Genomic DNA, 22,490 nt, shown 5'->3' on the forward strand with positions numbered 1-22,490 from the left:
CCGCCACCGCCGCCGTAGCATCCACTTTGGCTTTGGAATGAGGACGGACGTTTTGGGGATATTGTACGAGGAGAGTATAAGAGTGCATTGAGAAATTACTCTAAGATATATTTGCTATCCAATCGATCTATGCAGCAGTAGTCCTTGAGGATAATAACCAGCAGCATAGTAAAGCAGATGATGCTGGTGTTGTGCCAAGGATATAAAAACTCAATATTTACTGTATTCAATTTGTTTTGCTTACCATCAGTTGGTTGTGTTTTTTTCTTTTCTCATCCTTTTTGCCTGCCTGGATGCCTGACTGTATGGCTGCCTGATGGCTGCTTGCCTGGTTGTCTGTATTCTCGTAAATGCGGATTTTATAGAGGGGGATAAAGTTTGTACAGAGTAATGTTCTGTTCTGTGTCTCTGTGGAGTATAGAGAGATAGACTGTGTCACGTCTTGAGAGAGACCCAAGGGGGATTTATTATTTTCGTTGTAGATTGGGTTTTATTTTTTTAGTTAGTTTTTATTTGTGATCCTTTGCCCGCGCTGTCGTTGGCGTCTTTCGAAATATTTTCTTTTCATACTTATGTGTAGGTACTACCTATCTATTTTTATACTTTAGTAACAAGGACTTTTTTAACGGGATCGGATCAGTGTGATACGTTAAAGAAAAAGGATTGCATCGAGGATTATATATAAATATATTGAAAACAAAATTCAAGCTAAGAAACAAACAATTCTTAAGCCAATAGCAGAGTCCTTTTTGTGCTCCTTGTCAATAGTAGTAGTGCAATAGTACAATCAAGGTAACATCCTGTGATATATTCCTTCTTTTTTGTGTGTGTCGTCCTTATATAAAGCTTTTTAAGTTTTTTTTTTTTGTTTTTGTCTCTTTGTGAATGGAAAACGCAATTGAATGATTGCACTACTACATATTTATGTACAAGGAGGTATTTCCCTTTTTGTATCTGGTATTATATATTTTTTATTTTTGTTTTTCATTGGAATTTTGTCTGTCTGAAAGGATTTATTTTTGAGCGAGTGCAGTAAATTGTTTATCCTTCAATATGAATTTTCTCCTTTTTTTCAGTACCAAAGTCCATTTATGTGTTCTTTTTTTGTGAGTGTGTGATAGAGCACCTTCCAAAAACATCAATAACAACATTGAATGGTTGTTGTTTACTAAACCTGTAAGGATATTGTCTGACAGGATAACATAATTGTGTTATTCTTGAAAGGGTATCAGATAAAAAGTTTTTATTTCTAATAGTGTGTGTTGTGTATTGAATATTTGTGTTTTATTGAAGGTGTTTTGAGTGGATTTTCTCATAACAAAAGTATTTGGTAAGTAACTATAGAGATATGTATATATATATATGTATGTAGGGTGTTGTCTTCTTTTCTTATAAATATATGGAGTTTGAAAAGGTTTAAGTTTGAAAAGAGGGTATTAGTTTCATCAGCACATTACGTAATAATATGGTTGTCAGTTTTTAGATTGATTTATTTTTGAACTTATTGCTAAAATATACAATTTACTCAATTCCTATAAATATATAAAGATAATGGCTTTGATGTTAAAAGAACTCGCAGACATTTAATCGATTTCAAAGAGATTTATTTTACTGAAATATATAAACATAGGTAGGATATAAAAATGTAGAAAGAAGACACAGGATAGTTTTACACGCTTCATCATCATCATACTGTCAGAAAGACTTTCTATTAAGTTGCTCTTTCAAAAGTAAATGAGTTCACATCTAAGAGGGGATATATATTGTTGTTTGTTTAATATCATATTCCCAAATTACCAATTTTGTCTTTTTTTGTCAGAATGAAGTCTGTGAATTTAATGATAGAAGTCTTGATTTGAAGGTTCTTAATATTGTTTCAAAGATCTTTAGTGTGTTTCATAGGTAAACATGGTGGTAAAATATTGAAATCACCAATCAAACTCTTACAAAATTGTTTGACGATATTGAACGTTAAAGCGTATATTATAAAAAGCTTCTGAGCATTTAAAACAAACATTTTTGAGATGCTACAGAATAAGTTGAAGTCTTTTAAAACCAATTTTGAAAAAAATTTGAGCGTTGTAAATTAAAAGAAGGTCGATAATTGAACTGAGCATTAAAATTATTTTCAAATCGTTCTTTAGCTCTTGAAATTCAAGTTTAAAATTGATGGCAAATGATAGATAACTTTAGTATTTTGGAAATGAAACAAAAGCATGATAAGCGTAATTTACTATTTAATTAGGGCGAATCAAGATTAAACATAACAAAAAAATAGGCGACCTGATAACTTCCCATCCCGTTTTTGTCTTGCTTGAAAGTGTGTGGGTTTTCGTGTTGGGTTAAAAAAGTTGTCAGTTGAATTTTTCTTAAAAATTTTAAAATTATGCTTCAGTTTGAGTTTACCAACAATATTTTTCATATAGAGAAACAGTTTAGTTTAAAAATCTAGTACTGTTAAATAGGTTTTTAGTCGAAAACAAATTTTAACCAATTTTAGTAGTAATTCCTAAATTTTTACGAATTGGATGAATTAACTATATTTGAGAGATATCAAAAACCGAACATCATTTTTTTTTAATAAAACAAAACCACTGAAAAAACTACTGAATATCAAAAACAATATTTTCTGTAAAGAAAAGTTGGAACACGAGTCGAAAGTAATTTTTTATCAAGTTTAAGTATAAGGTTTTTATTTTTATTAAAAACTGTCAGTTCGATTTTTCTCAAAATTTTACTGAATGTTGACAACAATATTTTTTAAGACATAAAAGTTGTTTTAAGCTAATATCTCAAAGTTTTGAAAAGATATTTGAGTAGCAAATCAATTTTTACGAACTTTTGTTAAATTTTCTTTTAAGTCTTTATTTTTTTTAAACAAACTGTCAATTCGATTTTTCAAAAAAAATTCTGAATGTTGAAAACTATAGTTCTTATAAGATAAAATTAGTTGGAAGTCATAATCTCAAGTTTTTGAAAGATATTTGCGCCAAAAATTAATTTTTACCAACTTTGAGTAATTTCTTTTTAGGTTTTTAGTTTTTTGTAAAAAAACTGTCAGTTCGGTTTTTCTCAAAATGTTTCGAATGTTGAAAACTGTATTTCTTATAAGATAAAATTAGTTAGAGGTCATAATCTCAAGTTTTTGAAAAAATATTTGAGCAGAAAATTAATTTTTACCAACTTTTATTAGTTTTTGTTTAGGTTTTTATTTTTTGTAAACAAACTCAGATTTCAATTTTTCTTAAATTTTGTCCAAATGTTAAAAACAATATTTTTTTAAAAGACTAAAGTAGTTAAAAGCCAAAATCTAAAAGTTTTGAAAAGATATTTGAGTCGAAAATCATTTTTTTACCAACTTGTATTAGTTTTTGTTTAGGTTTTTATTTTTTGTAAAAAAAATGTCAATTCGATTTTTCTAAAAGATGTCCCGAATGTTTAAAACTATATTTCTTATATGAAATTACATAAAATTACGTGGAAGTCATAATCTCAAGGTTTTGAAACGTTATTTCAGCCAAAAATTAATTTTTACCAACTTTGAGTATATTTTTTTAGGTTTTTAGTTTTTTTGTAAAAAAAACTGTTAATTCGGTCTTTCTCAACATATTTCGAATATTGTAAACAATATTCTTTATAAGTTAAAATTAGTTCGAAAAAATTATTTCAATTTTTGAAAACGTTAAAAACTTTATTTTTCGTTGTAAAAAATTCATTTCGTAAAATTTTCGAGGTGACAAATATTTTTTTTGTTTTTTCGATTTATAAAAAAACCTTTCATTGGATTTTTTTTCTAAAAATATAATGATTTGGTATCACTATACAAAATATAATATAAAATTGAATTCAAGCCTATAGTGTTTTTGGTTCTTGAGATATTTAGAGTTACTTTTTTAAACTGTTATAGTAAAAAAAAAAAAACCCACGCAATTTTTTGAGAGCCCTTTCTGCATCTTTCTGTCTTATTATCTGTATAACAACATTTCTTTGAAGTCGATATTTCTTCTGGTTCTTGAGCTAACGCGCGTGTCGCGAACGTACGGACGTACTGTCGCATGAACGTACGTACACACGCACGCACATACATCTTTCTTAAAATCTTTTATTTCGACTCTAGTGACCTAAAAACGTCGAGAAATGTCAAAATGTTTAATTCGTCAAATGCGACCTATTACAATAACTTATTTGGGGAAGTTAATAAATAATCCGGGGCAACAGCTTATAGGAAACAAGATCCTCGTGTCTTATAACTCTCAACTATTGCTGTTTGCGAGTTATTTAAAGGATGAAGGAAACCGAACTGAAACGTCAAAGTCGAAGGATCTCTGCCATGACAGTTTCATGCCTTAACTCCGATTAAATTTTTGGAAATATTACCGAATTTTTGGATGATAGGACCATTTTGGGTTTTATGAAATTCCAATTTGTCCAATAAAATAACGCCGAAATATTAAAAATCGAATAAAAAAGGCTCGTCCAAAAACTTTTTCAGAAAAAAATGCCACAAAGCCTTAAATCAATGTCGTATTGCCAAATTTTAAAATATCATAACACCAAAATCGCCCGGGAAACTTCATGTGTTTCAATATTTGGGCATTCTGACGGAAAGTTTGTTTATTTTTCACTATGACATTTTGTTCGCCCAAAAACTCGGAACCTCACGAAAGCGTAACAAATATATTTAGCTTTGTTTTACTTTTAAAATATGTATTTAGTAAACGCCCCTCTTGGGATCACTATAAGGATTTGAGTTAGGTGCAAGGTTGTGAGTACTTAAAGATTTTTGAATGCAGAAACATACGAGTACATATCTCACTGTTTTTTGCGTTGTGACATTTCTTAATTTGGGTTTTACGATATTAAAAGTTTGTTTGGGCTTTTTGTCATCTTATGATTTTTGTTAATTTTCGTTGGGTGATAAGACATAAGAAACAAAAGAAATCATAGCCATCATAATTCCCAAAATAAATGCCATAAATAAATTCCAAATTCAAAATTAAAAATTTTCTTGGACAAAATGACAACTTTCTATTTGAGTGTTCTTTTATTTAAAATTTATTTTGGCGTTTCGATATTCACTTGGGGTTTTTTGTAGATTTCTTTTAACTTTTTGGGCTTTGTGGCCAAGATCGGCCTTTTTGACATTTTAGGAACTAGGCGTTATTGAGTTTGGGAGAAAAAACCTAACGCCGATTCAGCTTTCATTAATCCATAAAACATCCTTTAACCTCAACGAAATTATTTTGTATTAAAATTAAGAATGTAAGAAGTCCGCAGTCTCAGTTTTTTCCTACATGATGTTTTAATGGGAAAATTTATCATAGAAGACTTCAGCAACGTGTCACAAAATAATTACAGAATTTTATAATTGTATGCTTTTGGGAATAATATTCTATTCTCAAATATTACATCATTCAATTATAATTTTGTGTACGAAACACTATAAAAAATATTCATGAAATTCATAAAAATCCGCATTATGGTCCACAAAGTTCTGATTACATACTTTCATATGAGTAATTTCTTAAGTGTCCAATAGCAATCAAACCCAAATGTCATATAATAATCCTAATTTGTCCAAATATACTCAAAATATAACAACATACTAAACTCACTGTTAGAACTATACACAAATCATAAAATGACACTAAAAATTTACAAATACATACTATTCATATTTATACATTCTTAGTATCATACAAACATATATTTCCGAATAGAAATATAGGACCATTTGTAAGGATATACATAAATCATACAATCAAACACAAAAAGCTTTAAGAAAACAAACGATTTGTGCTATAATCTCTCAGTTACAAGGCCAATGTTCTTATTAGCCATATAGTATATACAAAAGCCATAAATTAGTCATGGTTGCCCAACCATCCAAGTATGGATTAAGTATTTTCTGTTTTATCGTCAGTTATAAGGACATTCCTTAATCCTGTAACAAAAACCCTGAAACATTCTGTATTTCAAACTGCGCACAAATATTTCCCACGTCAAGCTGATTCTTAAATTCTATATTTGTCAAACCAAACTCATAGCATTTCCTTTTTTTACTCTTCTGTGATTTTCATCAATTTTCTACACCTGATGTGTATTTTCAAATCTGAAATTAAATTCCCATCATTGAAATCAATATTCACCATCGTCGGAATAACTGACAATAAAAAAAAACCATGAATTTGGTATTCTATTAGCTGTCATACAAAATTTAATCCACGAAATCGCTAATAATTGAATTTACTTTTGATTTTCCAGGTTACACTGGCAAAAACTGTCAATACGAATCGGATCCTTGCAACCCCGCTGAATGTATGAATGGTGGATCATGTGTTGGAAACTCCAGTCATTTCAGGTATGCACGCCGCCGTCACACTGTACACATTTTTATATATGTAATAAAATCAAAATGTCTGCATAAATTTATTCAAAATAAAGTTTATAAAAACAAGGACCTTGTATATGATGGTCCTGGATTTTTATTTTCTCGTACTTAAAACAAAACTTTTCATTTTTACTATTTTTAAACATCATCCAATAAACAAATTTCACAACTAATTGCTGACGCCGGCCAACCAACTCCATTACACCACCGCTCCACCCACAACTCGAACCTAAAACACTAAAATCCAAACCAACATGCCAATTGCCCACAATGTGTCAATATTTGGACTGGAATACTAGATGTGATTGCGCTCCTGGTTACACTGGTCCACTGTGTCAACACAATTTGAATGAATGTGAATCATCTCCGTGTGTGCATGGAATATGTGTGGACCAGGAAGATGGTTTCCGGTGTTTTTGCCAGCCAGGTGAGTTCATTCTAATTGATTTTTATTTAGAAAACCAAATTTCAAATCGATTTATTTCCACACCACTCCTCCCTCCCCCCAAGCGAATTCCTTCCTATCCAACATATCTATGAAAAAAAAAGTTGAAATAAACGTAGCAATAAATAAATAAAATTGGCCATGATGGTGTGCGGTGTGTATTTTCGAGATACTGATGGAAACGGAAACCATGCGTTGGGTTTTTGAAAAACCCAATGTTGCTACACTTCTTCGAATCGAATGGGAAAATTTAATAACTTAACAAGTGAAGTTTTTTATTTGATTTTTGGTCAAAGATGTTTTTTTGTTTGAAAGGTCGAAGGTTCCAAGGGTAATAAAATATTTGGTTAGGTATGGAGTTAAAGTTAAAGTATGTAGGAGTACCAGATATTGAACTTTAAGGCATCGTTCAAATCAAGCAATTGCACACAATACAAAGTTTTCGAAAAAATAAAAAAAATAAAACTTTTAAATTGCGAATTCCTTGTCCAAGTGCTTTGCTTTTTTGGTGATTAATGTTGCGATAACAATTTAATTACTTTGCCAAAAAGTTTCCAATGAAATGAAATGGAATGAAAGAAAGCTATGCTTTATATTATTATATACCAAAGAAGAAAGCAATTATTTCGAATTAGTTCTTTTTATTGGTTTCTGTTTTTTCAGCTTTTTGTTTTTTTTTTAATTTTTCGTCGAAAAGGGGTCTTTACTTTTTGAAATTACAATTGAACATAGCTTTTTATGAGTTGATAAATTCAATAGCTCTTTTAAGAGGCTTTTATACGTTTCTATAGAATTTTATTAAAAGAGAGCTTTTGTAATTATGGAGTGTTTGATTCAATTCTTGGAATTATCATGAAACAAAAAAAAAACAAACTTCAATAACAATTAATAACTTATTTATGGTAAAAGTTTAAAACCTACAATAAGTTGCGATTAGATTTTAGCATAAAACGCAAAGTTTGAGTTGTTTGAATTCCTTGCCGTATGAAACTTGGGTTTGTGCTTTTAAAAGAATGAACGAAAAAAAACAATACAACTTTAACAATTTTGTGATTATTAGTACAAATTTTATGATACATTTGATAACAGGAAAAAAATCGGTAGCGCAATTAGAAATGTTTCAGGTCTTATGGACACATGTTTTAGTCTTAAAAATAGAAAAAGTTTCTCCATTAAAAATTTAATACTAAAATTAAGGACAGCAATTCACAGAAGTTTGAACAAATGTCTTTATATTAAAATTCGAAGCCAAGAATAGTCAGTTAATATTTTTAAGGTCTCAGATGTTCCCTCATTCTTAGACAAAAATGAATACAAATTCTCATTTTGTTGTCGAAACTTTAAGAATTGTTTTTTTTTCAGATTTATTTTATAAATTAGTCTTAATCGTAATATTATAATAAGATAAAGATATTTCTCCAGTTTTTTAAACCTGATTAAAAACTTAAATGATTGTGCTTTCTTAGATTCTTCTACTGGAGCTTACTTAGATTCTGCTACTGGAATGAAAAGTTGATGAATTTAAGAGTTTCTTTAATTTAGTATATTTTAAGTTAAGACAGTGTTCTAAGTGCCTGGCCCTTATAATGAGAATCAAACGTTCGACTAAAAGCGAACGTTTTTGAAATTACTCATTTCGTGAATACCATTTCAATATTCACTTTAAAACCCTACTTTTTTGGAGAAAGAGATGTTAACCCATTTGAACGTTGAAATTCACCCATCTTAATTTTGCTCTATATTGGATACGTTTTCGTTGAACGTTCGCTTTTCGTAATAAGGGCCTAAATCAATAAAATCTATTTTGCAAGTAGAAAAAAAATCAATTTTAAAATGCCACCCTAGAATTTTTGGTATTTTAAACTGTTCCCAAGGATTTCAAAAATTTTGCGCCAAAAGATTATGGCCGGGAAAACCTTTTATTAGCTACTCGGTTTTCAAATGTTTGTATTAAAGGTATTGCAAAATTATAATTTTCTACTATCTTAAACTTCAAACGCATCAATTTACAAACTGAGTTTTTTGGACTGAAAACTTGGGTAATTTATAAGCGATAGACTTTCAATTTTGAATGTATGTTTGAAAATACATTTTCCGTCGAAATAAGTAGTTTTTTTTTTTAATTTCTTAGTGCATTTATTTTTAACAATTAAGTGAACATTTTTATTTTGAGGAACATTTTTAATTCTTCACTTAAAGCTATAGCAAAGTTTTTCAAAAAAAAAAAACACACATACAATTCAGAAGCATGCATAAAATATTTATTTAAATTGATAGTACGGTCCATATAATTTAATGTTTGGAGATTATTTCATGCAAATGTTGACCATGACTGCACCTCAAATGGTCCATTCACTTAGTCCAATTTCGGCAAACTCTTTTCAACATTTCTGCCGGTATCTCACGAATAAATGCTTCAATGGTGTCTTTCAATCCGTTTATTGAAGTGGGCTTGTCTGTATAGACATGAGCTTTAACATAGCCCCACACAAAATAATCTAAATGCGCTTAAGCGCACGATCTATGCGGCCAATTGACCGGTCCCGAAAGTAAAATAAAATCTTTGCCGAACTCACCTTTCAATAATTTTATTGTTTTACGTTTTGTGTGGTATGTGGCCCCGCCTTGTTGAAACCACATGTCATTTAAGTCAAGCTCTTGCATTTTGGGCAAAATAAAAGTTGGATATCATTTCACGGTAGCGCTCACCATTCACAGTTACGTTACGATTCGCATCATCTTTAAAGAAGGACGGTCCAATAATGCCACCAGCCTATAAAATGCACCAAACTATGACTTTTTCTGGATGCATTGGTAGCTCTTGCAATGTTTCTGGCTGATATTCCCTCAAAAATCGACAGTTCTGTTTATTTACGTACCCATTGATCCAAAAATGAGCTTCGTCACTGAACACAATTTTTCGTTAAAAAAGGAGATCTTCGGCCAACTTTCCAAGAGCCCATTTACCAAAAATTTTAGATTGCAGTAGGTTGTTCGGCTTCAATTCTTGCACCAGCTGTATTTTGAATGGCAGCACACCTAAATTCTTCCGCAAAATTTTCCACATTGTTTAGTAACAGATGCCCAATTTCTGCAAACGGTGACAAATCAATAATTGATGGTAATCATTAACACTGGCCCATACAGCTGCGATATTTTCTTCAGTTCACACTATACGTAAGAGTGTTGTTGGTTTAATGTCCAACTTTCTGAACGTAGCACGCGTTTTGATAATAAAATTTAATAATTTGCAAGCGTTGTTCATTTTTAAGACGATTCTTGGTTAAGTTATAGACCAAACTGAAGATGTTTGACAGTGAAACAAAACTCGAAAGATAATAGCTAAAAAACCACCCTTATCAATAAATTGCAAAAGTCCTTTTTTTTCTAGCAGTTGCAGTTGATATGTTCAATGAAAAAAAAAATCAATAACTCATTAAAATATAAAAATTAGACAAATTGTTAGTCTAGCCGTAGATCTTTAATTTTTGGTTCTCAGAACCCACTCTTTAAAATTTCAAAACTGGAAATTGATTTGTTTAACAATTTTTCAAATGGTTTACAAAGCTTTTCCTTCAATAAATAACTATTAAATTTAACTTTCTTTCCTAGAAAACATTTTGAAATATTTAGACATCAAATATTCTTCCAACATTAAATATTATGTGTTTTTTCTGTAACAATTGATATTTGTTCCAACTTTCTCAAGGGATTTAGATTTTAGAAATCAAAAATTGCCAAAATTTGGTTTGCTTTAATAATTGAGAGTTGTGAACAGTTATTATATTTTAAAATTCAGAAATTCATATCAAACATAAGTTAAATGTAAGTGAAAGTTAGGCGTAAATATTAAAGTTTTCGTGCCTTAATTCAATTGCATTAGTAGTAACCTACTACCATCGCATTCAAATTTCTCAGTAAATACTTCAAATATCTGTCATTAAAATAAATTATGTTGAATTTTAACTCTAAACTATTAAAATAATTTAAAATTTAATTTAAAGAACGAGGACCATATGTCATCGCAGAAAAGCAGACTAATACATAATCAATGAACATATCTTTCGAAAATAAAACTATGTCAAATTACATGATACAAAATAGTATCAAATACACTTATCAAGGCAACGATAGTTTGAGCTTTTCAAACTTCTAAAGCCAGCAAAAACAAATAAAACAAGTTTACTGTGTGTTGTAGGAATCAACTGATATTAATTATTTTCGAAAGCTGTAATTTTAAAAAAGGATATCTGTTAACTATTTAATTAAAAAGTTCCAACTTCCTGTGACATGATGTCATTACAGTGTAAATTATTTTTCCTGATAATCAATAAAGTCCAATATGTTTACGCCACCATACTATCAACGGATGCAGTTGAGTCCTTGAAAGTCATATTTTGACGTGTTATTGTTAAAATACCTTCAACCTTTGTACGAAGAATATGTATAAATTGGATCACTATAAGATAGCACCCGTTGATCTTTCTGCTTCAGACATAATTTGCCTGTCAATGCCATATATAAGCACATTATTGTCAAAAAAAATCTCTTAAATAAATCTTTATTTTATGAAAGTTAATCTCTGATTTGTTTTAAGTTCAAAACTTCAACACCTCTTATTAAAAAAACATCCTCTTTATTTTCACTCCAAAGTATTTTTACCAATTTGAGGTAAGTTCTTTATTTTGAACATTTTGTTTGCTATAATAAATTGTTTTGTTAACATTTTATGATGGATAAGTTCTCAAGCACTATTCAACTAAATTAAATCATAAATTTATCTTATTAAAAGCTTTTGGACCTTAAAACCTTGGGTAGGTACCTTACAAAAGGAATTTATAATCTCTTTTACCTACGTAGATAAAACATCAAATCTGAAAATTATTTTCTATCAAAGAAAAAGTTTTTGCTTTGTTGAAATCCGCTAAAGGTACAAAAATAAACCAACTTAAAAAATATAACTTTTTTTAAAAAATAAAACACTTTCCTGAACTCTCTCATCCAAAAATCCACCTTTAATACTAGTCTTTTATAAAATGAAAGGGCAAATTGAATCATAAACAACCGGCAGCCATTAAATAAACATATCAAACTTAAAAACATAAGACAGGTAATTGGTTTCAAAATAAAAGTTGGATACAAAAAAAAACACACAGACAAAATTGAAAATAAAATAAAAAAAACTTGAACTGTTGTAAAATTCTCAAAAAATAAAAACACAAACTTCTACCTACCCTACACACCTTTTGAATTTTCGTAATGGAAATTATTGATTTTAAGGTACAACGAAATAAAGTTTTTTAACATCCTCGCTCTGCCACAAGTCTGAAACTGAGCATTAAGCTTTTTGGCATCCCTGTGATTTTTTTTTTCAATTTTTTTTTGGTTTTTGGAAGTGAACTCTTCACCACTTTGGCTTTTCTAAGTATCTACCCTTTCCACCCTGTTTAGAAATTCATCCAGCCAGTTAAAAAGTGAAAACACAAAACTTGCTTTTTACATTTTAAATTGAAAACAATCCTTATACCATTTTCCTACTTTAGGCAACTTACACTGTTCTGCACAATATAATAGAGTACATAAATAGGTATACTGAGGTACATTGTTTATTATTTTTTATCTTAAATTAAAAAAATGGAGATAAGAATAAAAAAGATAAAATTACAAATAAATAGAAAACCCGCTTCTTAAGATTTTACATATATCCTTCTTGTAAGATCTAAAACAAAGACAAGGAAGTTAATAGTTTTTTCTTTGTTTTTTTTTTGTTAAAAGAAATAAATGGTAAGACAAAGTTTCATGAGGTTGTTCTGGAAGTTGTCATTTTAAACACAAGTCACAAGTTAATCTGGGCTAAGAGGCACGAGTAAGACACAGATGGGTTATGTTTTATCGTGCATTAGAGTTGAATGAGTGTGTTTTGTTCGGGAATGGTATCTCTCTAGGTACATACGTAACATAAGACATCTTGTTTGTAACAATGTGAGAACGAATTCACTACGAAATTTTAAACTTATAGTGGAAACAATATACTATCTGTGATTTATTTTCAAAACACAACATGCTATTACATAAAATAAATTGACATCTTTAATTAATCCTAATTTGATGATCGATTCATTTTAAAGACAATGTACATTTTAATCAGACAAATATGAAGACATGTCTGGAAAAGAAAATATGTATTGATCCTTAATCTTGCTCTAAGCTACTTATAGTTATTGAATTCGGAACTGTATTCTATAAATCTGCATATATTAAAAATGTTCAATATTCAGTTTGCTATTTTTGAATGAAGAAGATGTCATACCAGTTTAAAAGTATTTTTGTTTTGTTTTCTAAGCAAAACTTGTAAATAAATTTGATAACTTTTTAAAATATATTGAAAAGCTATGAAATGACAATGCTGAAAACACGAAGTTATTTGCATGTATTGCAAATTCGAAAGCAGCATAAAAAAGTGGCTGGGATGCGACCCACACTGATAACTTCCCATCCCGTCTGTCGATTTGACTTGCTTAACGGTTTGTAGGTTTTCGTGTTGAGTTAAAAAGTTGTCAGTTGAATTATTCTTTAAAATTTTAAAACTACCAACAATATTTTTCATATAAAGTAATAGTTCGTTTGAAAATCTAGTTTTGTAAAATAGATTTTAAGTCGAAAAAAAATGAAACCAATTTTAGTAGCATTTCCTAAATTTTTACGAATGAATGAAAATAATTTGAAAGATATCAAAGCCCGAACATCAATTTTTAAAAAATTTGCGTTCTATTTTTTGTAGATTTTACCTTTTTATGAAAAAAACGACTGTTTGATTTTTATAAAAAAAAATTACTAAATATCGAAAACAATATTTTCTGTGAAATAAAAAAAGTTTGAAGACGATATTTTTAATTTTTGAAAAACTATTTGGGTCGAAAGTAAATTTTTAGTATTGTTTTTTGTTTGGGTTTTTATTTTTTGTAAAAAAAACTGTCAATTCGATTTTTCTCAAAATTTTAATGAATATTAAAAACAAAGATAAAGCCAACATTTTAATGTTTTGAAAAGTAAAAATTAGTTCGAAGCCATAATCTCAAATTTTTTGAAAGATATTTGTGTCGAAAATCAATTTTTAACAACTTTTGTTAGATTTTTTAAAGTTTTTAGTTTCTTGTGATAAAACTGACAGTTCGGGTTTTCTCAAAATTTTACTGAATTTTGAAAACAATATTTTTTATTTGTTTATTTATTTTAAAGCTTTGAAAAGATATTTGAGCCGAAAATCAATTTTTACCAATTTTTATTAATTTTTTTGTTTAAAATAAAAAAACACTATCAATTTGATTATTTTTTCAAAATTTCACCAGATGTTAAAAAAGTTATTTTTGGTTTCACAAAATTATTTTATAAATGAATTAATTTTGTATGCGTAAAATTTCCGAGGTGACAAATTGTTTTTTTTTTTTAGTTTTTTTCATTTATAAAAAAAAACCGTTAATTGGATTTCTTTCCAAAAATATATTTATTTGGAATCACGTTAAAATAAATAACATAAAATTTAATGCAAGTCTCTAGCGTTATTAGTTCGTAGGATATTTAGGGTTAACCAATATTTTGCCACTACCCGTGGCTTAATGGTTATTGCGTTGGACTGTCATGCCAGAGGTCTTGAGTTCGATCCCTTCCTATGCCATCTATGTCTTTTCACGGGTACTGCCTCTTTCGAGGAATTGACAAATTCTCCAAGAGTAACTCTTGTCATGAAAAAGTGTTTGCTCCAGTTAGGCGTTCGGATTCGGCATATAAACTGTAGGTCCTCTCCATTCCTGACAACATTTCTCGCACACAGGAATGGTTGAGAGTTGTAAGTCACTAGGCCTTAGTTCTCAACGGAATGTTGCGCCACCCAATTTATTATTTATTAATATTTTCACCTTTTTTTAAACTGCTATGGTAAAAAAAAACCACCTACCCATTTTTTTTTAAGAACCATTTCTGCATCTTTCTGCCTTATAACCTGTACAACTAAATTTATTTAAAGTCGATATCTAGTATGGTTTTTGAGCTATAGATGACGAAAAAACGTTGCAACATACGAACGTACCTACACACGCACTCACAGTCATCTTTCTAAACTTCTTTTATTTCGACTCAAGTGACTTTGAAACATCGAGAAATGTCAACATTTTAAATTCGACATATCGGAACCATTAGAACAACTTCCAATGCGAAGTTAAAAACGTAATTTTCAAACCAGCCAAAGCAAAAGATTTAAATTTTTTTAAAACTTCGTTTGGAGTCAAGTGATAACTTATGCAGATCTCGGATACTAAATGAGATACTCAAAAAATTTGCTGTATAAGCTTAACATCGTAACTTTTTGTTACTGGCCCGATAAATCGAATTGAAAATGTTGGCATTTCTCTAGGTTTTAAGGTCCCTAACATCTAAAAACAAGGTTCTTAGTATATGTGAGTGTAAATACGTCCGTACTTTCGGAATACCATATTTCAAGAACCACCGTGGTGTGGTGATTAATGTGTACGATGGACATGTTAAATATCTTATGTTCAAATTATTGCTCACTCGTACTTTAACTTGCAAGAAATTGAAAAATCCACCAAGAGTAATTCTTGTCCAGAAAAATGCTTTCTGAAATTGTTTGTTTGGATTCTTCAGAAAAATTATAGGTCCCCTTTTATATCTGAAATTACTCGCACATAGAAATGGTTTAAAGTTGTAATTCACAAGGCCCTGCTTTTTTATAAGCTGTTTCGGCACCTTATTTTATATCTCAAGAACCATCAGAGACTTGAAATAAATTTAATTTAACAGATAATAATATTAAAAGATACAGATTTAACTAACGATTTTTTAAAAACTCATACAAACTTACAAAAACACTAAAAAGAGCTGACACCTAGAATATTTTGCGAACAAAAATGATACTACCCTCAAAATAATTGTATGCATTGAAGAATAACGTTTTTGACATCTGAGAACTTTTTTTTACAAAATTCTAAGTAACAGTTTTTGGAAAAAAAAAATCTACAGAAGTAGTATTGAAAGATGGTCAAAATGATACAAAATATTGCTTTTTACATTAAGTTTACTTTTTATAAAAATACCATTCTCCGTTTAAAATATTACAATCTACAAAAAACAATAAAAATTAAAAAATCTGATGTTTGACTCGAATGTCTCGAGAAATAATGAAGATATGCATTTGACAAATTATTTTATTCCATACGAAATATTTTAACTCATAATATTAATTTTGATAAAAAATTTTTGATTTTAAATTTAGCATTAGCACAAATGGGAAAGACCGCACTAAATCGTGAAATACATGATTTTTTAATCGTGAATTGCAACGTGAGCAGGAGTTCAATTCTAATGATTTACGTTTATTTGAAAAATCGAATATAACCAAATTAAATATTCAACAAAAACATGTGCCGTTTCCAATAATACAGGTGGACTTTATTTCTTGGATGCACCTGGTGGTACAGGCAAAACTGTCGTTGTATCATTGATTTTAGCGACTATTCGATCGGAACAAAATCTTCGGGAATTGCTGCTACATTATTTGAAGGTGGTCGAGAAATTCTGCTACGGCAAAAGTTCTGCTATTAACGTCAATTATTTGATAGGATTAGTGCACAATGACAAATAAATGTCATTTCTCCATCAACTTCTACTGATGAAATAAACGCCTGTTTGAAGTTATCAGTTCTTTGGAGATATTTACGAAAAATGACACTGAACTTTAAAATGCGTATTCACCTTCATAATGATGCTTGAGTTATCATAACAATTGTTGGAAATTGGTCATGGAAAAATACAAATCGACAGTACAAATGGATTGATAACTTTACCAAACAATTTTTGTACAATTGCGCATTCTATAGATGAGTTGATAGAATGTTTTTTTCCGAATATTCTTCAGAATTAGTGAAATCTTGATTGGTTGAGAGAACGCACCATTTTAGCACCGAAAAACATTCATATCAATGCCATTAATTTTCAAATTCAAGCGAAACTGACATGTGTAGTCAGGACTTATAAATCAATTGACAATATTGCGAAACATTAATCCACCAAAACTGTGTAATGGCACCAGATTGGCAGTGAAAAAGTTATTGCCAAATTTGATTGAAGCTACAATCTTAACTGGTAAACTAAAAGGAGAAGTGTGTTTAATACCGAGTATCCCTATGATTCGAACTGACATGCCATTGGAATTCAAATGATTACAATATCCTGTGCGTTTACCATTTGCAATGTTCATAAATCAGGCCCAAGTTCAAACACTTCAAGTTTGTGTGGTCGATTTGGAGGAATCATGTTTTGCACATGGCCAACTTTATGTTGCCTGTTTCAGCTGTTTTAGACTAACCCATATAGATTCACCATACTAAGAGTGCCCAATTCTTTTTATTTTTTAGTTTTTACTCTTTGCTGATAAATATAATATAAACAATATATTACTTGGGTCATTTTAACTTTTAAATAGCTAGCAATTTAAAATATTTGTTTGTTTGAATAAATGAACTTAATAATCATTTTTTTTATTACTATGCCTTATACGTAGCGAAGCACGTACCGAGCCGCTAGTTTTGTATAAAGATATGTTTTGACTAGAAATAAAGGAAACAAGAAAAGTTATTGAATTTAAACTTATTTTACATATGCAAATGTTGTTTCAAATCTTTTTTTACAAAACAAGAAAACCAAATAAAATAAAATGTATAACAGGGCCACAAAAACTTACTCAAGTCTCGTAAAAGTGTGCCTTCCAAAAAAGTTTGTTTTCAAAAATATAAACGCCATTTAGTTTTATAAAAAATGTAATTCTTCAAAATTTTTGTATAGGTACACAATTTTCCTATTTTAGTTTCCAAATATTTTTGTCGTGCAGTTATTTAGAAACTTTATACTTAACTTAATACATGTTTTGGATTATAATTTCTTAAAAAAGTAATGACCCATTTTCGAAATATCAAATTTGGAAAAAAATGTCTTGTATATATTTTTAAAAATCAAAACTATAAATCAATTGCATTTTTGATCATCAAATATTATTGAGACTGTAAATGAGCTTTAAAAAAAATTATTGAGATCGGTTGATTAGTTTTTGAGAAAACTTAGAAACAGAATAAATGTTTTATGAGAGCACCCTTCTGCAGCTATAAAAACCAATTATTTTTGCGTTAAACATTAAAAAATCTATCAGCTTGTTTTTGAAAAAAAATCAAAAGTTCGTTTTTTTGTTATTTTTAGTCTTTAAAAAAAATTGCTAACTAGAATCGGATCAAAACCTTAATTTCCAAGTTTGAACTCAATCAACCCAATGTTGGTAGGGAAAAGACTAGACTGACGAAATCGGGGGACCCACTGTTTTCCACTTTTTGATTAAAATCTCGGGTTTGATATTTTATACGAATACAATACTTTTGAAAATCAAGTACAACTAACTATTTTTTTTTAAATTGCTATTAAATATAACACTTTTGACAGCGTGACATGCATCATTCTGCTATAACAAAAGTTCAGTTAAAAATAATGGTGTCACTTTAAAAGTGAAAGAAGACCTTTGTTGCAATTCAAAAGGTTTAATATTTAAAAAAATGTGTACAAGTGATATAAATAGAACAAAAATTGATTTAAACATCTTACAATACAAGACAGTCAACATAAAACCGGAATAAACCAAAAAAAGCCCAATATCCGACCATGACACGACACTAAAGGCCATTAGTACCCGAAACACTGCGGAACTGTCACTTTGTTTGGCGTGTCTCAAATCAGTTTAAAATTTAAAAATAAATGTCCACAAGCCCTTACATAATGTTTTGAGGTAAATGCCTTCAAAGCTTAAAAAGATTTTCCATTTTTTTGTACAAATCTATAAATTGCGCTCATGCAGTTTTGAAACAAACCTATATGACATCATTCATCTAGAACAGTTAAAAATAAGAACAATGCTTGCAAATACAACAACAGAAACTTGAAAAACTGAAACAGAAAATGCGATTTGTGCCAAAAATGAAAAGAAGAAAGTAATCTAATCTGCAAAGAGAACGAGAGACAACGAGAGAAAAATAAGAAAATGATAGAAAAACGCCTGAAAATAAGGACATTTTTGTGAAGTGGATGAACAAAACAAAGCCCTATACATTGTATGCTTATTATTATGCAGCAATCCGCCTTCATTGCGGTCGTATTTCACCGTAATCCACGCGTTACTTCATTTCCGCTGTGATCCTTGAGTTTTTGGTTTTCTGAAAAAGCGTTAGTATTTATATTTATGTGGTTTTGTTCATCTACCGTCACCGTCACCGGCGTCGTAGTCGTAGTCGTAGTCGTCGACGTCGACGTCGTTGTAGTCATCGTAATCGCTGGTCTTTGTATATAGCTAGGGTAAATCTAAATTCCGTATTGTAGTTGATTCTTGAGGGACTGATGGGGGAGGTGTTTTTTTTTATATTTTGGATACTTTGGGATTCTTGAAAGGATACTACCATGGCCGCACCTTTCCGGTTGGGTGGCATGAAATCCCGGTGGTAATTTCAATGCTGATGCTGATATACATTACTTTGTGTATATAACTTTTAACTGTGAAACAACACTTTAGGCATGGATAGCAGCACAAGCCAAGCAACGAGCTGAGGCATGGGCTTTGCTTTATGTAAGGTACCTTACATTACTATTGGTGAAGGTTAAAGAGCAAAATGGGGAAACTTCTTCTTCTCAATGTTGACATATTTCCCAAGAAAGTTTTTGTCCTTTTAATTTTGCGGTCAGTGAAGCGATATGAACGAAATTTTTTTTCTTCGCTTTTTTTTCAACTTCTTTTTGTTTTCTTATTTGTTTTTTAATCTTAAAGTTTAAGGTATGTTTGATTGTTTGTATGTACTGTCCTTATAACACCAGGTATAGGTAGGTCTAGGTATAAGTAGATACATATATTTTTGTATGCTATAGATGGGCTATCGCACAAGGGTCTGGCATCAGTTGTTGCGACAGATTGGCAAGGTTAAAAACCTATTCAAGTGTAATATTAATTATTTTCATTAGTTTTATGGAGGCAATTTGAACACAAAATGCCAACCATAATTTGTATTGTGATATTCCTGCACAAGAGATTAAAATGCGTAATGGATATGGTCATTAATTTGAAATTGGTTTGGTTGTGGAATGTATAGCTTTGTTGGTTTTTGAGAGAACTTTTGTTCTATAAGAAGTTGTTTAGAAAACATAAATAACTGCTGGTTGTCAAATTGTGAAAAGAATTCCTTTTTAATTTTATTTCAAGTCTTGGAAGAGGTTAAAGTTTTCAAATTTATAAAAACGGTGAATCCAAACAAATCGCTTAAAAAATTAGAAATATAATGCACGAATGGCTTCCATTGTACAAACTTAAGTTTTTAATTTAATTTTCTTGGAATTTTATATAAAATTAATTTTGTGGAATTCTTATATGTACCCCATAAAAAGATTTGAGCTTTATTAAAATGTATTTATGCTAAATGTTGAGATTATTTATGCTTCTGTTGTTAAATCAGCTCTGCAGGTTGTGGGCCCTCAATGTTCACTTCCTTTTTTTCTCCTCCAAAAAGGGCAATAAGGTTTCGCAAAACAATTAATTGCACTAAAGTTCGAATGAAAAGCCATGTTTCTTTCATCAGACGTTGAATTCAGCTTTAACAATTTGAATAAATTACCAAAACTTTAAAGCCTTCAAGCCCTACATCATAATTTTATGACTTCTTACAATTAGTGACATGTGTTTCTACGAAAACATACTGCACAATTGTCTTTGGGCACATTATAATGTGCATATCCAATCATAATTTTAATTAAACTAATTAATATTATTTCTTAAGAAATACATACAATTAAGATAAATCAAGGGATTTCAAAGCAACTGTAGATAACGCATAATATTATCTACCCCAGTTTAATTAAATTTAAATAACGTTTCAAAGCTTGCATACAAAGAGTGACCTTTCCATGCATCATAGAATTTCTTAACCACATTAAATCAAGATCAAGATATAACACCACAAATACTTTCCATTGAAAGTTGACAACACCTTAATAATTAACTTTATAACCGTTTTACTGTAAGGTTGTTAAAGTTATCATAAGGGGAGAGGACAATAAAAACATCATTGGAACTTACATTTTATTCAATTTCATATTACAAGGTATGGTTAAGTTTAAAATCCTGCAGCTAGTAATAATCACATCTTTATTTGACCCTTAAGTAAGTTGGTTATATAAAAAGAGGTAACTACCTCAGTGAAAAAACTGTTCTTTATTTTTGAAAGAAGGAACTAATATAGTGGCAACAGTTTTCAATCGTACAATTTTTGAAGATCGTACTTTTTCAAATCATTTATATAATTGTCAATCGTTAATAAAACGCTTTCAGGTTTTCAAATGAAATTGATCTACAGGGACACGTACAAAAGAAAGAGAATTTATTGAAAATTTAGATTTAAGAGAAAATTATATATACGCCCCAGTGCACCACAACAATCTTTTACATTGGTTTTTAGTAAGTACAAAACTGATTTGAAAAAAAATATATATATAAATGTTGTTCCTCTAGAATGATGGTTAGTACTTTGGACTATTATGCCAGAGGTCTTGAGTTCAATCCCTGGATATGCCCTCTAAAGTTTTTTTTTCACTGGTACTGCCTTTTTCGAGGAATTGACAAACCTTCCAAGAGTAATTCTTGTCATGAAAAGCGCTTTTTCAAATAAGCCGTCCAGATACGACTTAAAACTGTAGGTCCCCTCCATCCCTCACAACAATACTCGAACATAGGAATGATTGAAAGTTATTAGTCACTAAGCCCTAGTTCTCAACAGACTTTTGTTCTACCAAGTTTATTTTTTTTTTAATTTATGTTTGGATTAATTGCAATTTTTATAAATACACAATTATTAACACAATTATTAACACCAATCAGCAAACAAAGAACTAGTTAATTATTATTACACCAATAATTGCACAATCTCACAACTCGACCGAATGCCCGTCACCGTTGATATGGAATGAATGATTTCAACCACCAACTTCACTCAGTCGAGCTGCATATGCAGACCTACCCCTATTCTAACTAAGGAAGTGATCGGGATTTTATCACTCGCTACAGTATACTTCTTGTATAAGCTTTTACTAAATATACAGTGGTTTACCAATATAAGTTTTGTAGGTTAACAATTCGGCCATCCGACGCATCACTGTCCTCAGTGATTTTGTCTTGGAAGAAGATAAACATACATGTCATGATCATAATTTATAACAATTCTATTTGGCATGGTCACAGCCCTTAGCATTTTTGTCGGCATGGTCACAGCCAACAACATTTCAACTTGGCATGTTCACAGCCAACAACAATTCAACTCGGCATGTTCACAGCCAACAACATTTCAACTCGGCATGTTCACAGCCAACAACAATTCAACTCGGCATGTTCACAGCCGACAACAATTCAACTCGGCATGTTCACAGCCAACAACAATTCAACTCGGCATGTTCACAGCCAACAACAATTCAACTCGGCATGTTCACAGCCAACAACATTTCAACTCGGCATGTTCACAGCCAACAACAATTCAACTCGGCATGTTCACAGCCGACAACAATTCAACT

At 30.2% G+C, this 22,490-nt stretch overlaps 1 protein-coding gene across 1 annotated transcript in view; it reads left to right on the top strand.

Moving 5' to 3' along the window:
- LOC129951310 (serine-rich adhesin for platelets) overlaps positions 1-22,490 on the top strand; it is a 194,464-nt gene that overhangs the window by 112,517 nt on the left and 59,457 nt on the right. The window contains exons 6-7 of the mRNA XM_056063403.1: positions 6,265-6,361; positions 6,691-6,818. Of these exons, the coding sequence (XP_055919378.1) occupies positions 6,265-6,361; positions 6,691-6,818 (225 nt within the window). The remainder of the gene's footprint in view (positions 1-6,264; positions 6,362-6,690; positions 6,819-22,490) is intronic.

The sequence above is a fragment of the Eupeodes corollae genome, chromosome 3 (genome assembly GCF_945859685.1).
Source record: "Eupeodes corollae chromosome 3, idEupCoro1.1, whole genome shotgun sequence".
In the NCBI taxonomy this organism is placed as follows: domain Eukaryota; kingdom Metazoa; phylum Arthropoda; class Insecta; order Diptera; family Syrphidae; genus Eupeodes; species Eupeodes corollae.